The sequence below is a fragment of the Babylonia areolata genome, chromosome 5, assembly GCF_041734735.1.
Source record: "Babylonia areolata isolate BAREFJ2019XMU chromosome 5, ASM4173473v1, whole genome shotgun sequence".
NCBI lineage: Eukaryota > Metazoa > Mollusca > Gastropoda > Neogastropoda > Buccinidae > Babylonia > Babylonia areolata.
Window position 1 is genome coordinate 3794360 of NC_134880.1, and position 22500 is coordinate 3816859.

At 42.2% G+C, this 22500-nt stretch overlaps 1 protein-coding gene across 5 annotated transcripts in view; it reads left to right on the forward strand.

The window, feature by feature from the left end:
- LOC143281873 (adhesion G-protein coupled receptor G6-like) overlaps positions 1 to 22500 on the forward strand; it is an 81221-nt gene that overhangs the window by 27138 nt on the left and 31583 nt on the right. For 3 of the 5 annotated variants that reach the window (XM_076587135.1, XM_076587136.1, XM_076587137.1), the window contains 6 exons: positions 3999 to 4159; positions 4437 to 4596; positions 7538 to 7704; positions 7968 to 8127; positions 15687 to 15847; positions 16111 to 16270. In XM_076587135.1, the coding sequence (XP_076443250.1) occupies positions 3999 to 4159; positions 4437 to 4596; positions 7538 to 7704; positions 7968 to 8127; positions 15687 to 15847; positions 16111 to 16270 (969 nt within the window). The remainder of the gene's footprint in view (positions 1 to 3998; positions 4160 to 4436; positions 4597 to 7537; positions 7705 to 7967; positions 8128 to 15686; positions 15848 to 16110; positions 16271 to 22500) is intronic. The other 2 variants (XM_076587138.1, XM_076587139.1) reach the window with 2 other exon arrangements.

The following is a 22500-nucleotide window of genomic DNA, read 5'->3' on the forward strand; positions in this document are numbered from 1 at the left end:
CTGTAGCATTATGTGTGACGAAAAGACAAAATGACGTAATCTTAGCGTCAGTTGAAATACCCACACTGACGAACGATTACACTAAAGTCAAATATGCTTCTAACTGATTTAAGTGTGTGTGTAAGCACAATAGATATAATCTGGAAGTGAACCATACATAGTTGGTCAAATAAACGTTTGGAGCATTTGTTTAGAATGGGCTTTGCATTTAAATTTGGAATGGCGTCATGCATTCTGCCCGAGCCATTGAAGACCGGCAGGTTAGTTGCTAAAAAGGCATCTGCATACAGCTTGTGGGTGAAGCAGTCATTGAAGCCAGCTGAGCACTTGTCTACAATTAATTGATAATTTTAATACACCCTAAAATCAAACTATACACAACACAAAATAAGATATAGAAAACACAAGAATGTTTCTCTCTCTCACACACACTCACTCTACCCAAACCGGCGCCAAGAAGAAGAAGAAGAAAAAGAAGTGAAGTCTGTCACATCACAACCCTCCCCACATCTCCACAGTTCACAGTCACACACTGTGATTGTTACTCAGCTTTGATCAAGTGTTCTGGCTCCCCATGCCTTGTGAAGCACAGATGTGTCCCAGCTGAAGGTTGACTGGCCCTTGTGGTGACGAGCAGTTGGAGCGAGGTGGAGGTGAAGATGGAGACAGGCACTCATGCAGTGCAGTAGTGGTAGTCGGTCCAGGCTTTTCCGTGGTACTCTCTGCAGAGCAGTGAACTTACCCCAGTCTTCACGCAAGACAGGCCACAAAATGTGTAGAAGAAGATTCACATGAAGAACACAGAATAACTGCTCTTCACCTTTCGGTGCACACACACCTTCTCTAACTGTTCAACACTACCTCTTGTGTATAGATCAGTACACAGTGAACTGACTGCAACCACCTGCATCAGTTTCCCACAGCTAACTTTCTGTTATCAAGCATAACACAAATTGATCTCCTCTCACTTCTTCCCACTGCTTTTAATAACAGACTGCTCAGTCTTACAGTTAAAAAAAATGAGAGTTAATGCTTCAGTTACACCACTCCGTTAACTAAGCAGCTTTTTCAGCTTCAAACAAGCCTAATGATTGTCGGCATCAATCAAGCCAAATAATTGTCAGCAATGTTTCTGTCAAAACATCTTTGGATCTGTTTCGCTCGCCACCACGTCAAGCAGACGACTACTTTTTTTTTTTCTTCTCAAAAGCAGCCGCGTTTGTCAGTGTCACTGTAAAGCGACACACACACACACACACACACACTCACACACACACACGCGCGCGCGCGCACACACACACACACACACACACACACAGGAAGATAAAACAAAACAAGACAAGACAACCATGTTCATTTTTGAGAAAAATGGAATTGCACGAATCAGGTCTGCACCACACAATGCTGAATGACAAACGTGAAAGCATATTGGGAATAAAAGAAAACATCAACTGATTGTAACAGTCATGTTGGTGAGGAAACAGACACAGAGATTGTGATGTAGAAACAAGCTGACAATACGCGACAGACATAGAGAATGTGATGTAGAAACAATGCTGACAATACGCGACAGACATAGAGAATGTGATGTAGAAAGAATGCTGACAGTAAGAGACAGACATAGAGAATGTGATGTAGAAACAATGCTGACAATAAGGGACAGACATAGAGAATGTGATGTAGAAACAATGCTGACAATAAGGGACAGACATAGAGAATGTGATGTAGAAACATTGCTGACAATAAGGGACAGACACAGAGAATGTGATGTAGAAACAATGCTGACAATAAGGGACAGACATAGAGAATGTGATGTAGAAACAATGCTGACAATAAGGGACAGACATAGAGAATGTGATGTAGAAAGAATGCTGACAATAAGAGACAGACATAGAGAATGTGATGTAGAAAGAATGCTGACAATACGCGACAGACATAGAGAATGTGATGTAGAAACAATGCTGACAATAAGGGACAGACATAGAGAATGTGATGTAGAAAGAATGCTGACAGTAAGAGACAGACACAGAGAATGTGATGTAGAAACATTGCTGACAGTAAGAGACAGACATAGAGAATGTGATGTAGAAACAATGCTGACAATAAGGGACAGACATAGAGAATGTGATGTAGAAACAATGCTGACAATACGGGACAGACATAGAGAATGTGATGTAGAAACAATGCTGACAACTAGGGACAGACAAGCAATCAGATAGGCACCTGGTGAACAGGACAGACAGGCAGAGAGACAGACAGGCAGACAGGCAGACAGTGTGGAGTGATGGCCTAGAGGTAATGGGTCCACCTAGGAAGTGAGAGAATCTGAGCGCGCTGGTTCGATATCCACTCGACCCTGAGTGGTGGTCTGGACGCTAGTCATTCGGATGAGACGATAAATCGAGGTCTCGTGTGCAGCATGCACTTAGCGCACGTAAAAGAACCCACGGCAACAAAAGGGTTGTCCCTGGCAGAATTATGTAGAAAAATGCACTTCACAAGGGATAACAAATAAAACTGCACGCAGGAAAAAGTACAAAATGTGGGTGGCGCTGTAGTGTAGCGAAGCGATCTCCCTGGGGAGAGGAGCCCGAATTTCACGCACAGAAATCTGTTGTGATAAAAAGAAATACAAATACAAATACATCAGAGAGAACGGCATAAAAAAGAAAACATGAAACATAGATCAGGACTCAGCTTCCTTGGACAACGAAACCTTAATAACCACAGCACCAAAAAGAAGAAAAAACAAGCAAACAAAGAAAAACCAAAACAGAAAACAACAACAACAATAACAAACAAAGCAAAACGCACGCGCACACACACACACACACACACACAAGCGCACACACAAACACACGTGCGCACGCGCTCGAACGCACTCTCCCACACACACACACACGCACACACACACACGCACTCACACACAGAGAACACTTGACAGTGCACAATTAAGGTTCCTGACAGAGTATGTTAAAACGGCAGGTAATGCCCGTGACGGAATACAGGTGATGTTCCGGACAGATGACAGATCAGGTGATGTGCTTTGTAGAGGAAAGCAATGTCCCTGACAGTAGGCAGGTAATATCACAGACAGGGTATAGGTAATGTCCCCAAAAGGGTACAGGTAATATTACCGACAAGGTACAGCTAATGTCCCTGACAGAATACAGGTAACGTACCTGACAGACTACAGGTAATGTCCCTGATAGGGTACTGGTAATATTCCCGACAGGGTACAGGTAAGGTCCCCGACAGGGTACAGGTAATATCATCAACAGGATACAGGTAATGTCCCTGATAGGGTATAGGTAATATTCCCGACAGGGTGCGAGTAATATCCCTGGCAGGGTACAGGTGATATACCTGACAGGGTACAGGTAATATCCCTAATAGGGTACTGGTAATGTTCCTGACAGGGTACAGGTAATATCCCCGATAGGGTATAAGTAATGTCGCTGATAGGGTACAGGTAATATCCCTGATAGGGTACTGGTAATGTCCATGATAGGGCACAGATAATATCCCCGACATGTGTCCCTGATAGTGTACATGTAATGTCCCCGATATGGTACAGGTAATATACTCGACAGGGTACATGTAATATCCCCGACATGGTAAGGTAATATCCCTGACAGGGTACAGGTAACATCTCTGATAGGATACAGATAATATCCCCGACAGTGTACAGGTAATATCCCTGATAGAGTACAGGTAATATCCCCGATAGGGTACAGGCAATATCCCCGACAGGTTACAGGTAATGTCCCTGATTGGGTACAGGTAATATCCCCGACAGGATACAGGTAATATCCCTGATAGGGTACAGGTAATATCCCCTACATGGTAAGGTAATATCCCTGATAGGGTACAGGTAATATCCCCAACAGTGTATAGGTAACATCCCATGATATTTGTTATTAGCAAAGATATCTCACAAAATCCAAAGATGACATCTCAAACACGTTGTGCTCCTTTGTGTCTATCTCTCGATGCAGATTTTCAGCTACGTTTAGTTGGAGGATCCAACGACAGGGAGGGACGTGTGGAAGTCCGACTGGCTGACGGTGAATGGGGCAACATTTGTGATGATGGCTTTGGTGGAACAGACGCCACCGTCGTGTGTCGCCAGCTTAAACTCGGTCTCATCGGAATCATGGTGAGAACAATTTAATGACGATGACCTTGCACTTGATAATTGTGGTAGCATTAACGACGACGACGCTGGTGATAATTATGACTACGGTAATGGTCATAGCAGTGATATCAACGACAAAGGTGTGGATAATAATTATAAAGTGATGATGATGATGATGATGTTGATGATGATGACGACGACAACGATGATGTTGATGGCGCACTTGATGTATGGCCGAGATCTTTGTCCTAGACATGAGGCAAAACAAAATGCTGCGTGCCGCTTTAACCATCCACAGGTCCAGAATGCGCAGTACGGGACGCCACCGAGGACGACGTATCTTGACGACATGGACTGCATGGGGACGGAATCAAACGTGTTGGACTGTGGACATCGAGGTTGGGGGATCCACAACTGTAAACCTTCCGAAGCCGTTAGCGTTCGCTGCCTTGAAGACAGTAAGTCATTCCAACTCTAGTTTTTTTCTACCTCAGTACAGCAGTTTTATTTACTACCATTCATCTTTTCATCGTTTATGATAGTAAAAAAAAAATTAAACAGTTTAACATAGAAATGAAAGAACAGTAAAACAGACAAACAAAACAACAATGACAACAATAAGGACGACAACAAGAAAAATGCAGAGGCACTCATTCATATGCAATTCATCCAGTCCCTCTCTCTCTCTATGTTCCCCTCCCTCTCTCTCTCTCTCTCTCTCTCTCTCTCTCTCTCTGTCTCTCTCTATCTGTCTCACATGTGTACCCCCTTCTACACACACACACACACACACACACACACACATGCAGGAAGATAAAACAAAACAAGACAAGACAACCATGTTCATTTTTGAGAAAAATGGAAGTGCACGAATGAGGTCTGCACCACACAATGCCGAATGACAAACGTGAAAGTATATTGGGAATAAAAGAAAACATCAACTGATTGTAACAGTCATGTTGGTGAGGAAACAGACACAGAGAATGTGATGTAGAAACAATGCTGACAGTAAGAGACAGACACAGAGAATGTGATGTAGAAACATTGCTGACAGTAAGAGACAGACACAGAGAATGTGATGTAGAAACATTGCTGACAGTAAGAGACAGACACAGAGAATGTGATGTAGAAACAATGCTGACAACTAGGGACAGACAAGCAATCAGATAGGCACCTGGTGAACAGGACAGACAGGCAGAGAGACAGACAGGCAGACAGGCAGACAGTGTGGAGTGATGGCCTAGAGGTAATGGGTCCACCTAGGAAGTGAGAGAATCTGAGCGCGCTGGTTCGATATCCACTCGACCCTGAGTGGTGGTCTGGACGCTAGTCATTCGGATGAGACGATAAACCGAGGTCTCGTGTGCAGCATGCACTTAGCGCACGTAAAAGAACCCACGGCAACAAAAGGGTTGTCCCTGGCAGAATTATGTAGAAAAATGCACTTCACAAGGGATAACAAATAAAACTGCACGCAGGAAAAAGTACAAAATGTGGGTGGCGCTGTAGTGTAGCGACGCGCCCTCCCTGGGGAGAGGAGCCCGAATTTCACACACAGAAATCTGTTGTGATAAAAAGAAATACAAATACAAATACATCAGAGAGAACGACATAAAAAAGAAAACATGAAACATAGATCAGGACTCAGCTTCCTTGGACAACGAAACCTTAATAACCACAGCACCAAAAAGAAGAAGAAAAAACAAGCAAACAAAAAAAAAAACAAAACAGAAAACAACAACAACAACAAACAAAGCAAAACGCACGCACACACACACACACACACACACACACACACACACACACACACACACACACACACACACACACACACACACACACAAGCGCACACACAAACACACGTGCGCACGCGCTCGAACGCACTCTCCCACACACACACACACACACGCACACACACACAGAGAAGTTAGGGTAGTCACATTACTTTTTGTCACAACAGATTTCTATGTGTGACTATCAGACTGGTCTCACCGGGTAGAGCCCATCGTCACAGTGCCGCACTACCCAGATCCTTGTTCTTGTCTGCAAGTGTATTTCTTTTATTGGAACCCACACCTTCATGGACTCTACATATTGGCAACTGAGTGTCTTCACCATTCTGCCACCTTCCTCCAAAGGAGGGTCACAGTGCAGCACCACCACAATCTTTGGTTTGGTCAGCATGTGCATTTCTTTTATTATCAAAGTGATTTTTATACATGATTTTGCTAAACAATATGACCCTTTGTTGGCGGGGGTTCTTTTTCATACTTCTCATGGGATCTCGGTTTACCGTCTCACACGAAAGACTAGCCCAGCCACCACTGAAGGTCTTGTGGAGAAGGGAGTTAATTCCCGGTTGGTACTTGGGACAAGAACTCGTAGACATCCGTTGGTCACATGACCACTTGGTGAAAACCGCTCCACCGTGACAGGACAGGTAATGCACCTGGCAGTGCACAATTAAGGTTCCTGACAGAGTAAGTTAAAACGGCAGGTAATGCCCGTGACGGAATTCAGGTGATGTTCCGGACAGATGACAGATCAGGTGATGTGCTTTGTAGAGGAAAGCGATGTCCCTGACAGTAGGCAGGTAATATCCCAGATAGGGTACAGGTAATGTCCCCGACAGGGTACAGGTAATATCACCAACAAGGTACAGCTAATGCTCCTGACAGAATACAGGTAATGTCCCTGATAGGGTACTGGTAATATTCCCGACAGGGTACAGGTAATGTCCCCGACAGGGTACAGATAATATCACCAACAGGATACAGGTAATGTCCCTGATAGGGTATAGGTAATATTCCCGACAGGGTGCGAGTAATATCCCTGGCAGGGTACAGGTGATATACCTGACAGGGTACAGGTAATATCCCTAATAGGGTACTGGTAATGTTCCTGACAGGGTAATGCAATATCCCTGATAGGGTACTGTAAATGTTCCTGACAGGGTACAGGTAATATCCCCGATAGGGTATAGGTAATATCGCTGATAAGGTACAGGTAATATCCCTGATAGGGTACTGGTAATATCCCTGATAGGATACAGATAATATCCCCGACAGTGTACAGGTAATATCCCTGGTAGAGTACAGGTAATATCCCTGATAGGGTACAGGTAATATCCCCGACAGGTTACAGGTAATATCCCTGATTGGGTACAGGTAATATCCCCGACATGGTACAGGTAATGTCACCGACAGGATACAGGTAATATCCCTGATAGGGTACTTGTAATATCCCCTACATGGTAAGGTAATATCCCTGATGGGGTACAGGTAATATCCCCAACAGTGTATAGGTAACATCCCATGATATTTGTTATTAGCAAAGATATCTCACAAAATCCAAAGATGATATCTCAAACACGTTGTGCTCCTTTGTGTCCACCTGTCGATGCAGATTTTCAGCTACGTTTAGTTGGAGGATCCAACGACAGGGAGGGACGTGTGGAAGTCCGGCTGGATGACGGTGACTGGGGCAACATTTGTGATGATGGCTTTGGTGCAAGAGACGCCACCGTCGTGTGTCGCCAGCTTAAACTCGGTCTCTTCGGAAACGTGGTGAGAACAACGATGACCTTTCACTTGATAATGGTGGTAGTATTAACGACTACGACTCTGGTGATAATTATGACTGCCGTAATGGTCCTAGCAGTGATATCAACGACAAAAGTGTTGATAATAATTATAATGTGACGATGATGATGTTGATGATGATGACGACGACAACGATGATGTTGATGGCGCATTTGATGTATGGCCGAGATCTTTGTCCTAGACATGAGGCAAAACAAAATGCTGCGTGCCGCTTTAACGATCCACAGGTCCAGAATGCGCAGTACGGGACGCCACCGAGGACGACGTATCTTGACAACATGGGCTGCATGGGGACGGAATCAAACGTGTTGGACTGTGGACATCGAGCTTGGGGGAACCACAACTGTCAACCTTCCCAAGCCGTTAGCGTTCGCTGCCTTGGAGACAGTAAGTCATTCCAACTCTAGTTTTTTCTACCTCAGTACAGGAGTTTTATTTACTACCATTCATCTTTTCATCGTTTATGATAATAAAAAAATTAAACAGTTTAACATAGAAATAAAACAACAGTAAAACAAACAAACAAACAAAACAACAACAATGACAACAATAAGGACGACAACAAGAAAAATGCAGAGGCACTCATTCATATGCACTTCATCCAGTCCCTCTCTCTCTCTCTCTCTCTCTCTGTCTCTCTCTCTCTGTCTCACATGTGTACCCCCTTCTAAGGGGCTATGGCCTATTTGAATAAAACATCTACATCTACATCTCTATCTGTCTCTCTTTCTCGCTGTGTCAGTATCACATAAATAAACGTGAATTTGAACGTCATCTGAACAGGTAAGAGTATTAGACCTTCAGATGGCCATAACCCCACTTACCCTGGAGGGGAGGTGTGTGCGTGTGTGTGTGTGTAGGGGGCGGGGGTGGGGGGGGGGGGCGGATTTTTCATTATGATTTCCTAAAAGTTTGATCAATTTGCTATCCACATATACCTGTCTGCCAAAAATGAAATACGGTATGAATATGCCAGAGTATGGTTGAAAAAGGCACTGTTTTTGTACTGTCGCGAAAGTGTATGAGCAAAGAAGTGGTATGTTGTTATAAGTGGCGTGTCAAATTTGACTAAGATTAGGTGTGTAGAGCTTCATATTATATTACTTCGCCTTGTGCTATGAAGAATGACCTGCTAAAATATACCCGAGCGTTACAAACGTTCCATTACTGACCCAAACTCCACAATTTCAAGCATCGCGTTGCCGCAATTTACAACGTTTCATTTGGTAAACCAAACATCATCATTGATGGATTATGTGTCCATACACCCCACTTACATCAGTAGGGGTTTTCTCTGTCCACAATTACCTGTTTATAATTACACGTGTCACATAACGTCAGTTGCGGTCTAAGAATCCAGACAATATTAAAAAAAAAGAAAAAAAAAGAACCCCATCAACTCCCTCCTTTGGCAGTTGTGAAAGGTGTGGCCAACACAAACAGCGGACAGTTTAGAGTTCATTGCAAAACTAACTCTGATCAATCCTTTCGAATTACAGAATATATCACTTAGTTGTTCTTGTGCACTACCAAACTGTACTGTCTTTCATTTCTTGCCACAAGAACCTCTTTCCGGTACTTCGCATATGTCAGTAGTATACTTTTTGTAATTTTTTAAAATCTATTTTGGAGGACTTAAATATGCCCATCTGCGTCCTTGGAGAGTTCCGTTGCACTTGGTGAGTCTTTGAGAAACTGTTTATGTGCGCATTACGTCTAAATGCGTCCAGTTTATGTGCACCCCTTTAAATGGCTCCACATCTTTTCTTCAATAAACCATCGCTCTCTATCTCTCTCGCTTTGGTTGAAACCGGGGTAGAGGATATGCTTCTTTTTTTTAATAGCTTGCTCCATACATATAATAACTGAATGTGGATGTCAGAACTGGGATAGTCATTTTCAGATTTTTGAAAGGTTTTCATATTCCATATTGCTAAAAATGATCTGGTGAAACTGGAACTATATCTTGCTATGAATATGGATAAATACATTAGACTAACAGATTTGGGAGAGTGTATAGATAGTGTCAAGGTGTGCTGATAAAAGAACAACAAAAACCAACGCAATCCCCTAGCTAACCAGGAATGCCCAAATCATAATTCAGTTATACAGCCATATGACAAGGTATTGGCACCACATTTGGTCAAAATGTTTTTAAAAGTAAGTTCGTTCTACATCAGCGTCCACTTTATTCATATGCAGTAAACACCTCAATAGTATAGTAAGTGTCACTGTATGTGTTCTGTGTAGAATTTGTATTTCTTTTCTGTTAATTGTGAACAAGAAAAACGAGGTCACGGCGTCTTCTTACCAGACATAGCCTACGTTCCTGCAACTGGGAAAGGGTAAAATAGTGTTTTTGGATCCGGGCTGAGCATCAACGATATAAACCATTAATGATCTGGAAATAAGGCAAAATTAGGGAGACGTACATCCTGGTATTGGTATGACCGAGAAGATTGTTTCCTACTATATCTAAACTAAATTTGGTATTGACAGACAATGTATTTCCAGAGAAAATGGCAATTTTAAAGTCCTCCCGCCACCCCCTTCCACACACACACATACAGACAGCCGAACACCGGGTTATAACACAGACTCACTTTGTTTACACACGTGAGTCAAAAATAGCATGCGTGAAAATGAACAGCTGATTTTCCCTTGATATGTTCAAAACTTTACCTATCTAGAACTAATTGTTTAGTGTTCAGAGCAAACGAATGATATATCTGGACCCCAAAGCAAAACTGAGCCTCTACCTTAAAAAGTTTTGCCACGCAGCTGGGCTAGAAATGTTGAACATTTTCACCTTTTTTGATCAGATATTCACATTAAAAAATTTGTTTCTTTTTAGTCAAGTCCAATGATTGTGTTTCAAGATCTAGCCCTTGATCTGTTCAACATTTGTGGAATATGTTTGGTCAATATCTTAAATAAGTTTTGAAATTATCAAGCAGAAACCAAAATAAAGTGTTGATTTTCTACACTCCCCACCCCCCTCACCCCTCAAATGACCCCTCCTCTCCTTGTCTCTCCACTGGTTGCTTGCCTGTTTCTGATCGAATAGACTACAAGCTATCCACTCTGACCTTTTCTGCAGTCTACGGATCTGGCCCCAAGTATCTTTCGGAACTCCTCCATATCTATACCCCGTCTCGCCAGCTCCGTTCTTCCTCTGATACTCGACTTCCCAGGGTACCTTCTTTTCAATCGCCAAAGACGTGGAACAAGCTCCCTGATAACCTCCGTCATTCTGATTCCCTCGCATCTTTTAAATCTCGTCTCAAAACTCACCTTTTCCCTCAGCAGTAAGTTCAATTGTGGCAGGTCCACTTCCTTTGCGTTAGCTGTGCTTGACTATGTGTGTATACGTAAGTATGTGTACATAACTACATGCATGTATATGAATGTGTATTGTGTGTGCGTGTGTTTATGTAAGTTAGTGCCTGCCTATGTGTGCGTGTGTGTTAGGGTAGCTGTTAGATACACCTGTATATTAAAATGTATGTATGCAGTTTGTGTGCCTGCGTGTGTGTGTGTGTGTGTGTGTGTGTGTGTGTGTGTGTGTGCGTGCGTGCGTGCGTGCGTGCGTGCGTGCGTGCGTGCGTGTGTGTGTGTGTGTGTGTGTAGTCACATTTTGGTGTGTGTATGTAACATAGATGTAATGTTTTATGTTAAAGCGTTTTTGTAAAGCACCGAGAGCAGATTTCTGGATAGTGTGCTATATAAGTATCCATTATTATGATTAAATGACAATACCAAATATGTCTACCTCATAGTCTTGAGTCAGTATGCCCCAACTTGATAGGGAAAACCTTCTGCTTCAGATTCAGCTTCATCCCTCCTGAGTCTCTCTACTCTTCTGGTAATTCTTGCTTCATGTGAGCTCTCCTGGGCCTCTTTCTGTGTTCTTTGGATGCGATCGATATCTCTGTGCTTAAAGCTAGCATGAGCCAACTACAGTCAGGTTCAGTTATCTCAAAATGTCACAAAGTATCCTTGATCCATCACTGAATATTCCAGCAGCTAAGGCAGCAGCAGCTTCAGCAGCGTTCATGCCATGTGCTTTCTTCTCGGGACAAAATTTCCATATTAGGCCATTGACTGATTCACTGGGGTTCTGTGTGTAACCTAAACATCTCTGGTAGTTTTCGTATCTATAGTCCGTTACTCTATTTTCCTTTTCTTCCTGTTGAAAAGCACATGTATCATAACATATATTAAGCATTGCGTTCTCATCAGCAGACAGTTTGTGAAAATATACAGCCCATACACGCATTTATTCTGATGCTGCGCAGCCCATCTCCTGTAGGAAATACTGTTCTTGACACGATTATTCACACATCACACTGTTTTTTATCTGCTGCCAGCGTCAAACACTTTACCACTTTCACATCCAATAGTTGTTGCAACCCCAGTGACAGAGCTGTGACCTGGTGTCCTGCAAGTTCCTTCAGATGACACATCAATGTCACAACACAGTCCACATGACCAGATGCTGCCATAAAAAATTCTAACTCTGCTGCCTTCTTCATTGGGCGTTTCTTAACTGTTTCTGCTTCATCCCTAATAGTCTTATTTGTACAGTTATATAAACTTTCATACGGTGGTGGAGGCAGGTCCATGACACCACAAAAAGTAGACAGCTCTACGCGATCACAGACTATGGTGCGCATTGCATAAGCTACACAACAATTTATCCCATGATTTGTCATATTTCCACTAAAATCAAACTACACACAACACAAAATCACAAGATTGTTTTTCTCTCTCACACACACCCACACTACCCAAACCAGCCCCAAGAAGAAGAAGAAGAAAAGAAGTGGTCTGTCACATCACAACCCCCCCCCCCCCCACACACACACACACACACACGCACACATGCAGGAAAATAAAACAAAACAAGACAAGGGAACATGTTCATTTTTGAGAAAAATGGAATTGCAGAAATGAGGTCTGCACCACACAATTCCGAATGACAAACGTGAAAGCATGTAGGGAATAAAAGAAAACATCAACTGATTTCAACCGTTATGCTGGTGAAGAAATAGACATAGAGAACGTGATGTAGAAACATTGCTGACAATACGGGACAGACATTGAGAACGTGATGTAGAAACAATGCTGACAATAAGGGACAGACATAGAGAATGTGATGTAGAAACAATGCTGACAATAAGGGACAGACATAGAGAATGTGATGTAGAAACAATGCTGACAATAAGGGACAGACATAGAGAATGTGATGTAGAAACAATGCTGACAATAAGGGACAGACATAGAGAATGTGATGTAGAAACAATGCTGACAATAAGGGACAGACATAGAGAATGTGATGTAGAAACAATGCTGACAATATGGGACAGACATAGAGAATGTGATGCAGAAACATTGCTGACAACACGGGACAGACATAGACAATGTGATGTAGAAAGAATGCTGACAATAAGGGACAGACATAGAGAATGTGATGTAGAAACTATGCTGACAGTATGGGACAGACATAGAGAATGTGATGTAGAAACATTGCTGACAGTATGGGACAGACATAGAGAATGTGATGTAGAAACAATGCTGACAATACGGGACAGACATAGAGAATGTGATGTAGAAACAATGCTGACAACTAGGGACAGACATAGAGAATGTGATGTAGAAACATTGCTGACAATACGGGACAGACATAGAGAATGTGATGTAGAAACAATGCTGACAATACGGGACAGACAAGCAATCAGATAGGCACCTGGTGAACAGGATAGACAGACAGGCAGAGAGACAGACAGGCAGACAGGCAGACAGTGATGGCTTAGAGGTAATGGGTCCACCTAGGAAGTGAGAGAATCTGAGCGCGCTGGTTCGAATTACGGCTCAGCCGCCGATATCCACTAGACCCTGAGTGGTGGTCTGGACGCTAGTCATTCGGATGAGACGATAAATCGAGGTCTCGTGTGCAGCATGCACTTAGCGCACGTAAAAGAACCCACGGCAACAAAAGGGTTGTTCCTGGCAAAATAATGTAGAAAAATGCACTTCGAAAGGGATAACAAATAAAACTGCACGCAGGAAAAAATACAAAAAAGTGGGTGGTGCTGTAGTGTAGAGAAGCGCTCTCCTTGGGGAGAGGAACCCGAATTTCACACACAGAAATCTGTTGTGAAAAAAAGAAATACAAATACAAATACATCAGAGAGAACGACATAAAAAAGAAAACATGAAACATAGATCAGGACTCAGCTTCCTTGGACAACGAAACCTTAATAACCACAGCACCAAAAAGAAAAAGAAAAAAACAAGCAAACAAACAAAAAACAAAACAGAAAACAACAACAACAACAACAACAAACAAAACAAAACGCACACACACACACACACACACACACACACACACACACACACAAACACACGTGCGCGCGCGCTCGAACGCACTCTCCCTCACACACACACACGCACACACACACAGAGAAGTTAGGGTGGTCACATTACTTTTTGTCACAACAGATTTCTATGTGTGACTATCAGACTGGTCTCACCGGATAGAGCCCATCGTCACAGTGCCGCACTACCCAGATCCTTGTTCTTGTCTGCAAGTGTATTTCTCTTATTGGAACCCACACCTTCATGGACTCTACATATTGGCAACTGAGTGTCTTCACCATTCTGCCACCTTCCTCCAAAGGAGGGTCACAGTGCAGCACCACCACAATCTTTGGTTTGGTCTGCATGTGCATTTCTTTTATTATCAAAGTGATTTTTATACATGATTTTGCTAAAAATGACCCTTTGTTGGCGGGGGTTCTTTTTCATACTTCTCATGGGATCTCGGTTTACCGTCTCACACGAAAGACTAGCCCAGCCACCAGTGAAGGTCTTGTGGAGAAGGGAGTTAATTCCCGGTTGGTACTTGGGACAAGAACTCGTAGACATCCGTTGGTCACATGACCACTTGGTGAAAACCGCTCCACCGTGACAGGACAGGTAATGCACCTGGCAGTGCACAATTAAGGTTCCTGACAGAGTAAGTTAAATTGGCAGGTAATGCCCGTGACGGAATTCAGGTGATGTTCCGGACAGATGACAGATCAGGTGATGTGCTTTGTAGAGGAAAGCAATGTCCCTGACAGTGGTCAGGTGATATCCCAGACAGGGTACAGGTAATGTCCCCGACAGGGTACAGGTAATATCACCGACAAGGTACAGCTAATGTTCCTGACAGAATACAGGTAATGTCCCTGATAGGGTACTGGTAATATTCCCGGCAGGGTACAGGTAAGGTCCCCGACAGGGTACAGGTAATATCACCAACAGGATACAGGTAATGTCCCTGATAGGGTATAGGTAATATTCCCGACAGGGTGCGAGTAATATCCCTGGCAGGGTACAGGTGATATACCTGACAGGGTACAGGTAATATCCCTAATAGGGTACTGGTAATGTTCCTGACAGGGTAATGTAATATCCCTGATAGGGTACTGTAAATATTCCTGACAGGGTACAGGTAATATCCCCGATAGGGTATAGGTAATGTCGCTGATAAGGTACAGGTAATATCCCTGATAGGGTACTGGTAATATCCCTGATAGGATACAGATAATATCCCCGACAGTGTACAGGTAATATCCCTGATAGAGTACAGGTAATATCCCTGATAGGGTACAGGTAATATCCCCGACAGGTTACAGGTAATGTCCCTGATTGGGTACAGGTAATATCCCCGACATAGTACAGGTAATGTCACCGACAGGATACAGGTAATATCCCCGATAGGGTACTTGTAATATCCCCTACATGGTAAGGTAATATCCCTGATGGGGTACAGGTAATATCCCCAACAGTGTATAGGTAACATCCCATGATATTTGTTATTAGCAAAGATATCTCACAAAATCCAAAGATGATATCTCAAACACGTTGTGCTCCTTTGTGTCCACCTGTCGATGCAGATTTTCAGCTACGTTTAGATGGAGGATCCAACGACAGGGAGGGACGTGTGGAAGTCCGGCTGGGTGACGGTGAATGGGGCAACATTTGTGATGATCACTTTGGTGCAAGAGACGCCACCGTCGTGTGTCGCCAGCTTAAACTCGGTCTCTTCGGAAACGTGGTGAGAACAACGATGACCTTTCACTTGATAATGGTGGTAGTATTAACGACTACGACTCTGGTGATAATTATGACTGCCGTAATGGTCCTAGCAGTGATATCAACGACAAAAGTGTTGATAATAATTATAATGTGACGATGATGATGTTGATGATGATGACGACGACAACGATGATGTTGATGGCGCACTTGATGTATGGCCGAGATCTTTGTCCTAGACATGAGGCAAAACAAAATGCTGCGTGCCGCTTTAACGATCCACAGGTCCAGAATGCGCCGTACGGGACGCCACCGAGGACGACGTATCTTGACAACATGGACTGCAAGGGGACGGAATCAAACGTGTTGTACTGTGGACATCTAGGTTGGGGGATCCACGACTGTCAACCTTCCGAAGCCGTTAGCGTTCGCTGCCTTGAAGACAGTAAGTCATTCCAACTCTAGTTTTTTCTACCTCAGTACAGCAGTTTTATTTACTACCATTCATCTTTTCATGGTTTATGATAGTCAAAAAATTAAACAGTTTAACATAGAAATGAAAGAACAGTAAAACAAACAAACAAAACAACAACAATGACAACAATAAGGACGACAACAAGAAAAATGCAGAGGCACTCATTCATATGCACTTCATCCAGTCCCTCTCTCTCTCTATGTCTCCCTCCCTCTCTTTCTCTCTCTCTCTATGTCTCCCTCCCTCTCTTTCTCTCTTTCTCTCTCTCTCTCTATGTCTCTCTCTATCTGTCTCACATGTGTACCCCCTTCTAAGGGGCTATGGCCTATATGAATAGAACATCTATATCTACATCTCTATCTGTCTCTCTTTCTCGCTGTGTCAGTATCACATAAATAAACGTGAATTTGAACATGATCTGAACAAGTAAGAATATTAGACCTTCAGATGGCCATAACCCCCCTTACCCTGGAGGGGAGGTGTGTGTGCTGCATCCCTAATAGTCCTATTTGTACAGTTATATGAACTGTCATACACTGGTGGAGGCAAGTCCATGACACCACAAAAAGTAGACAGCTCTGCGCAATCACAGACTATGGTGCGCATTGCACAAGCTACACAACAATTTATCCCATGATTTGTCACATTTCCACTAAAATCAAACTACACACAACACAAAATCACAAGAATGTTTTTCTCTCTCACACACACTCACACTACCCAAACCAGTCCCAAGAAGAAGAAAAAGAAGTGAAGTCTGTCACATCACAACCCTCCCCACATCTCCACAGTTCACAGTCACACACTGTGATTGTTACTCAGCTTTGATCAAGTGTTCTGGCTCCCCATGCCTTGTGAAGCACAGATGTGTCCCAGCTGAAGGTTGACTGGCCCTTGTGGTGACGAGTAGTTGGAGCGAGGTGGAGGTGAAGATGGAGACAGGCACTCATGCAGTGGAGTAGTGGTAGTCGGTCCATGCTATTCCGTGGTACTCTCTGCAGAGCAGTGAACTTACCCCAGTCTTCACGCAAGACAGGCCACAAAATGTGTAGAAGAAGATTCACATGAAGAACACAGAATAACTGCTCTTCACCTTTCGGTGCACACACACCTTCTCTAACTGTTCAACACTACCTCTTGTGTATAGATCAGTACACAGTGAACTGACTGCAACCACTTGCATCAGTTTCCCACAGCTAACTTTCTGTTATCAAGCATAACACAAATTGATCTCCTCTCACTTCTCTCCTCTGCTTTTAATAACAGACTGCTCAGTCTTACAGTTTAAAAAAAAAGAGAGTTAATGCTTCTGCTACACCACTCCGTTAACTAAGCAGCTTTTTCAGCTTCAAACAAGCCTAATAATTGTCGGCCTCAATCAAGCCTAATAATTGTCAGCAATGTTTCTGTCAAAACATCTTTGGATCAGCCTGGACGGGGTAAACAAGAAGAGACTTACATCTGTCTCGCTCGCCACAACGTCAAGCAGATGACTATTATTTTTTTGTTCTCAAAAGCAGCCGCGTTTGTCAGTGTCACTACACAAACAAGCCTACGTGTGGTTCAAACAACCACTTAAAGTGAGACATGAACTCCTCCACCGGAGTCTGCGAATCAAGTGCCTAATTAGCGCCTACAACCCTCAGGCAGTGAATGGACCCTCTCAACAGGGGTAATGACACCGACCTCAGGAACTGGGGACAACAATAGGTCCTCGTCTTTCCTGACCTGTCACCCCTTTACCAATATAGCGAAAAATAATCGAATCATCCTGCCAGAGTATTCACGCCAACCTTCCCTATCATACAAGGATTAGGCAATGACTGTCAAAACATCTTTGGATCAGCCTGGACGGGGTAAACAAGAAGGGACTTAAATCTGTCTCGCTCGCCGCAACGTCAAGCAGACGACTATTTTCTCTGAAACAGCCGCGTTTGTCTGTCAGTGTCACTGCAGAGCGTTACACACACACACACACACACACACACACACACACACACACACACACAGAGAGAGAGAGAGAGAGAGAGAGAGAGAGAGAGAGAGAGGAAGATAAAACAAAACAAGACAAGACAACCATGTTCATTTTTGAGAAAAATGGAATTGCACGAATGAGGTCTGCACCACACAATCCCGAATGACAAACGTGAAAGTATATTGGGAATAAAAGAAAACATCAACTGATTTCAACAGTCATGTTGGTGAGTAAACAGGAACGCAGGAAGTTTATTGCGAAGGTCACCAGCCTGTCCACATGAAAACAGGTACACATAAAGATAATGATTGAAAAAATGAGGGAAAAACCAGATTCAACAGAACTTAAACATAATTGCTCTGTCACGCAATTTGATTATAACATTCTAAATTAAACTTCACATCAGTTCCTCTCTGGAACGAAAAGCTAAGTAAATAAACATAGCGACATCTCTCATTACGCACCTGTCTTCATTTTGTAACAAAAATGGAATTGGTGGAGTTTTATTATTTCTATAATGTTTAAATATATACTTTTCTCGTAGTTTAGCATATACGGGACATCTAATAAGAAAATGTACTTCAGTTTCTAGATCATCACAAAAGGGACAGTTTTTTGGTGTTGACATATTGCTATATCTTTTATTTACCTCGGACGAAACTTCACCAGAACCACTCTAAATTTTGCTATTGTAATATCTCGCAGGTATTTTTCTGGTTGTAATAAAGATTTGAATTTGCGGTATTCCTTAAAACGATCACTATTTTCCAACTTTCCTTTCCAGTCTTGTTTGTAACAATCTACCATTCTCTGTCTGAACAACTTTAAGAAATTTTTTTTATCTCCCACCCCTCCATACATCCAGACTTCTGAAAATCCAAATGAATCTAAACACTGTTTTACCTGACATGCCCAGTTTTTAGATTGTCTTTCTTCGTTCATATTTCTTTCGTATGCTTGCTTTGGTAATTTAGTCAGAGTCATTTTTTGTATTTTAAACCAGTATCTTAGTGCACTCAAATAACTATCAATGTAAAGCAGATATCTGCCGGTCTCTCCATACACCATTGTGTTTGGTGTTTTTCCACTGACACCTAAGAAATGTTTACAAGCAAAAAGGTGTATGTTTTCTATAACTTTAACATGACTTAGACCCCACACTTCTGATGAATATAATAACATAGGCTTGACTTGTGCATCAAACAATTTAAAACAAAATGAACATATCTATATTACCAAAACTATACATATTACCAAAACTATACATAGTTTTTATCATCTCCACCACTTTACCCTTCGCCCTGCTTGCAAACTCGCACAATGATATATCTAATGATAATCTAGTTGACAAAGTAAAGCCTAAATATTTATAGCTGTTCACAATTTCAATCTCTTGCCCTTTATAGTACCATTTCTAATATTTACTCAGATGACCACCTTTTCTAAAAACTATAATTTTTGTTTTCTGTAAATTTACTGTCAATCCAAGGGAGTTAGAAACTCGTTGCAAATTATCAATCTGATTCTGAAGTCCGGAAGGAGTAGTAGAGATCAAAGCTATGTCATCGGCAAACAGAAGTAGAAAAAATCTCCCACAAACCTGGCAAAAACTGGTATCCGTGCTTCCCATTGTTTGTCACAAAATCAGCTACATCTGTTATCAGGAGTGAAAAAATTAAGGGAGACAACAAGCAACCTTGCTGGACAATCAAAAAAGTTTGATAACTCTGCACCACATGCCTGTACGGAACTGCAGATTCCTTTCAACATTTTCAACATCTTAGTAGAAGTTTTGATTTTTTTCTAACACACCCCATAACTTGTTACGATCAACTGAATCAAATGCCTTCTGTTAATCTATAAAAGCAACATATAATTCATCTTTGCGTTTACCATTCAAACAGTTATTTATCATGGACACTAAGGTATAGGTATATATGGTCAATTGTAGAATACCCCTTTCGGAAAACCCGCTTGCTCCTCACGTATTTTGTGTTCATCTTCAGCCTATCTATTCAAACGTTTATTCAAAATAAAAGTGAACACTTTACTATATTCAGTAACGAAATCCCCCTATAATTTCCAGCATTATTTAAATCTCCTTTTTTAAACAATGGTATTATCACTCAATACGTCCATTCTATAGGTAAGTAACCATCGCTAAATAATTTATTAAACAACTTTGTTAGGAATGGTGATATTTTAGTTTCTGCTGCTTTGAAGAAATCTGGAGGTATTTCGTCCAAACCAGACGCCTTTCCAGACTTAAGCCCATGAATTGCATACCTTACTTCTGCCTCTGTTATATCTTCGTCTAACTCGTGTATATAGACATCTTCTTCGACATGCTGCTGTGATGTTTTTTAGTTATCTGAACTGGGTTCAACCTGTGGGCGTAAAATCTGTTCAAAATGCTGTTTCCACGCATTGATTGAAATTGGAGGTATGGTGTTTTTCTTTCTTTTTTTTCTTGCATTGCGCACTATTGTCCCAAACCTGTTGCTGTCGTTTTTACTGTTTAACAGGGAGTCGTATGTATTTGGCCTGAATGCTTTCCTTTAACTTGTTTTGGTACAAAGCTCTTTTTCTTTGGTAGACTAATTTTCTTTCTTTGTATAGTTTCTCATTTCCAACTGGGTCTGTACGAGAACAGATACTAAGAGCATGTTTAGCTTCACGTTTATAGAGTCTGCATTCCACATATACCATCTGCTGTGATTTCTGACACGCCCACCAATACACGCAGTCTGACGCACGCAGTCACCAGCTTCTAACATCAAGCACGTGAATTTTTCAAGAGCAGATTCAACATCATAACTGACTTCCTCTGTTAATTTATCAAATAAGACTTCTGTGTTTTCCACAGTCATGAAGTCAACAAACAGATGTAACTTACTCGGATCCCATCTTAATTTTTCAGAAAATATTTTCTTTTGTTCGCTTTCTTCTGAAGTTTGATTGATGCTTTTAATTTCCAATTGTATGTGCACATGATGTGACTCCACACGCTCCATAACTCTGCATGACTTTATATGATCAATGAAGTCGACAGAACATAAAAAATAATCGATGACACTATTCCCCCGATCAGAAAGAAAAGTAAACAAATCATCAGAAACAATTTAACTCAGACCATTTAAAGGCGTTAAACTAAAGGCTGTACACATCTCTAAAGGCGTTAAACTAAAGGCTGTACACATCTCCATAAGTATTTCACCAAAACCATTGGTAATAGTGTCTTGTCACGTCCTTTCAAAAACGTCCGAGCATTCTCGGCTGAAGTCGTCCACTGTTTCTGTTTTAAGACTCCAATCTCCAATTCGTGCGTTCAGATCCCCCCCCCCTCCCCCCAACAATAACATGCACATCATCTCCTTTTTCATACAATGAAATGATAAACTGTTCCAGCATTGTAATGCTGCATTCATAATCATTATCATTATAGAACACACTGGTTACTGGGTGATTATACATACCAACAAACTAACATCCTTATCCGCACAAACTACAGCTTTAGATATTCGAACACAAATTATGTCATCACTGTTAGTGTCAATACACTTCACATAACCAACAAGCGATTTACGGATCAACATAACAGTGCCACCCGATGCTCTACCCATACGAGTAAATTTCACTGCAGGAGAATGAAGAACAGTGAACTCTTCGAAATAAATTGAAAAGTCGAATGATTTAAATGTGAATGTTTCAAATAAACAGCAAATATCAAATGACGTTACATAATCAACAAAATCTGGATCGTTTAATTTTCCAGCGAGACCGTTTATGTTCCAACATAACAAAGGAAATAACACCTGTCTTGTCTGTGTCGAATTGTGTTGTGTCTGCCTTCCCGATCCTCTTGTCGATCTTGGTGTCGAGGGAGAGGTTGTCGGTGATGGTGGACCCAAGGTAAGTGAATTGATGGATGGCTTCAAGCTCGTAGTCATCAATGGTGATGGCTGGTGGAGATGGCGTGTCTTGGCATAGGACATTTGTCTTCTTGAGACTGATGGTCAGACCGAAATCTTTGCAGGCCTGGGAGAAGCGGTCCATTAGTGACTGCAAGTGCCACTGGGTGTGGGTCACAACTGCGGCATCGTCGGCAAAGAGCATGTCTACGTCTCTGATGAGGGCTTCGCGGACTTTTGTCCTTGCTCTGAGGCGGGCGAGATTGAAGAGCCTGCCATCTGATCAGGTCCGCAGGTAGATCCCTTCTTGCGTT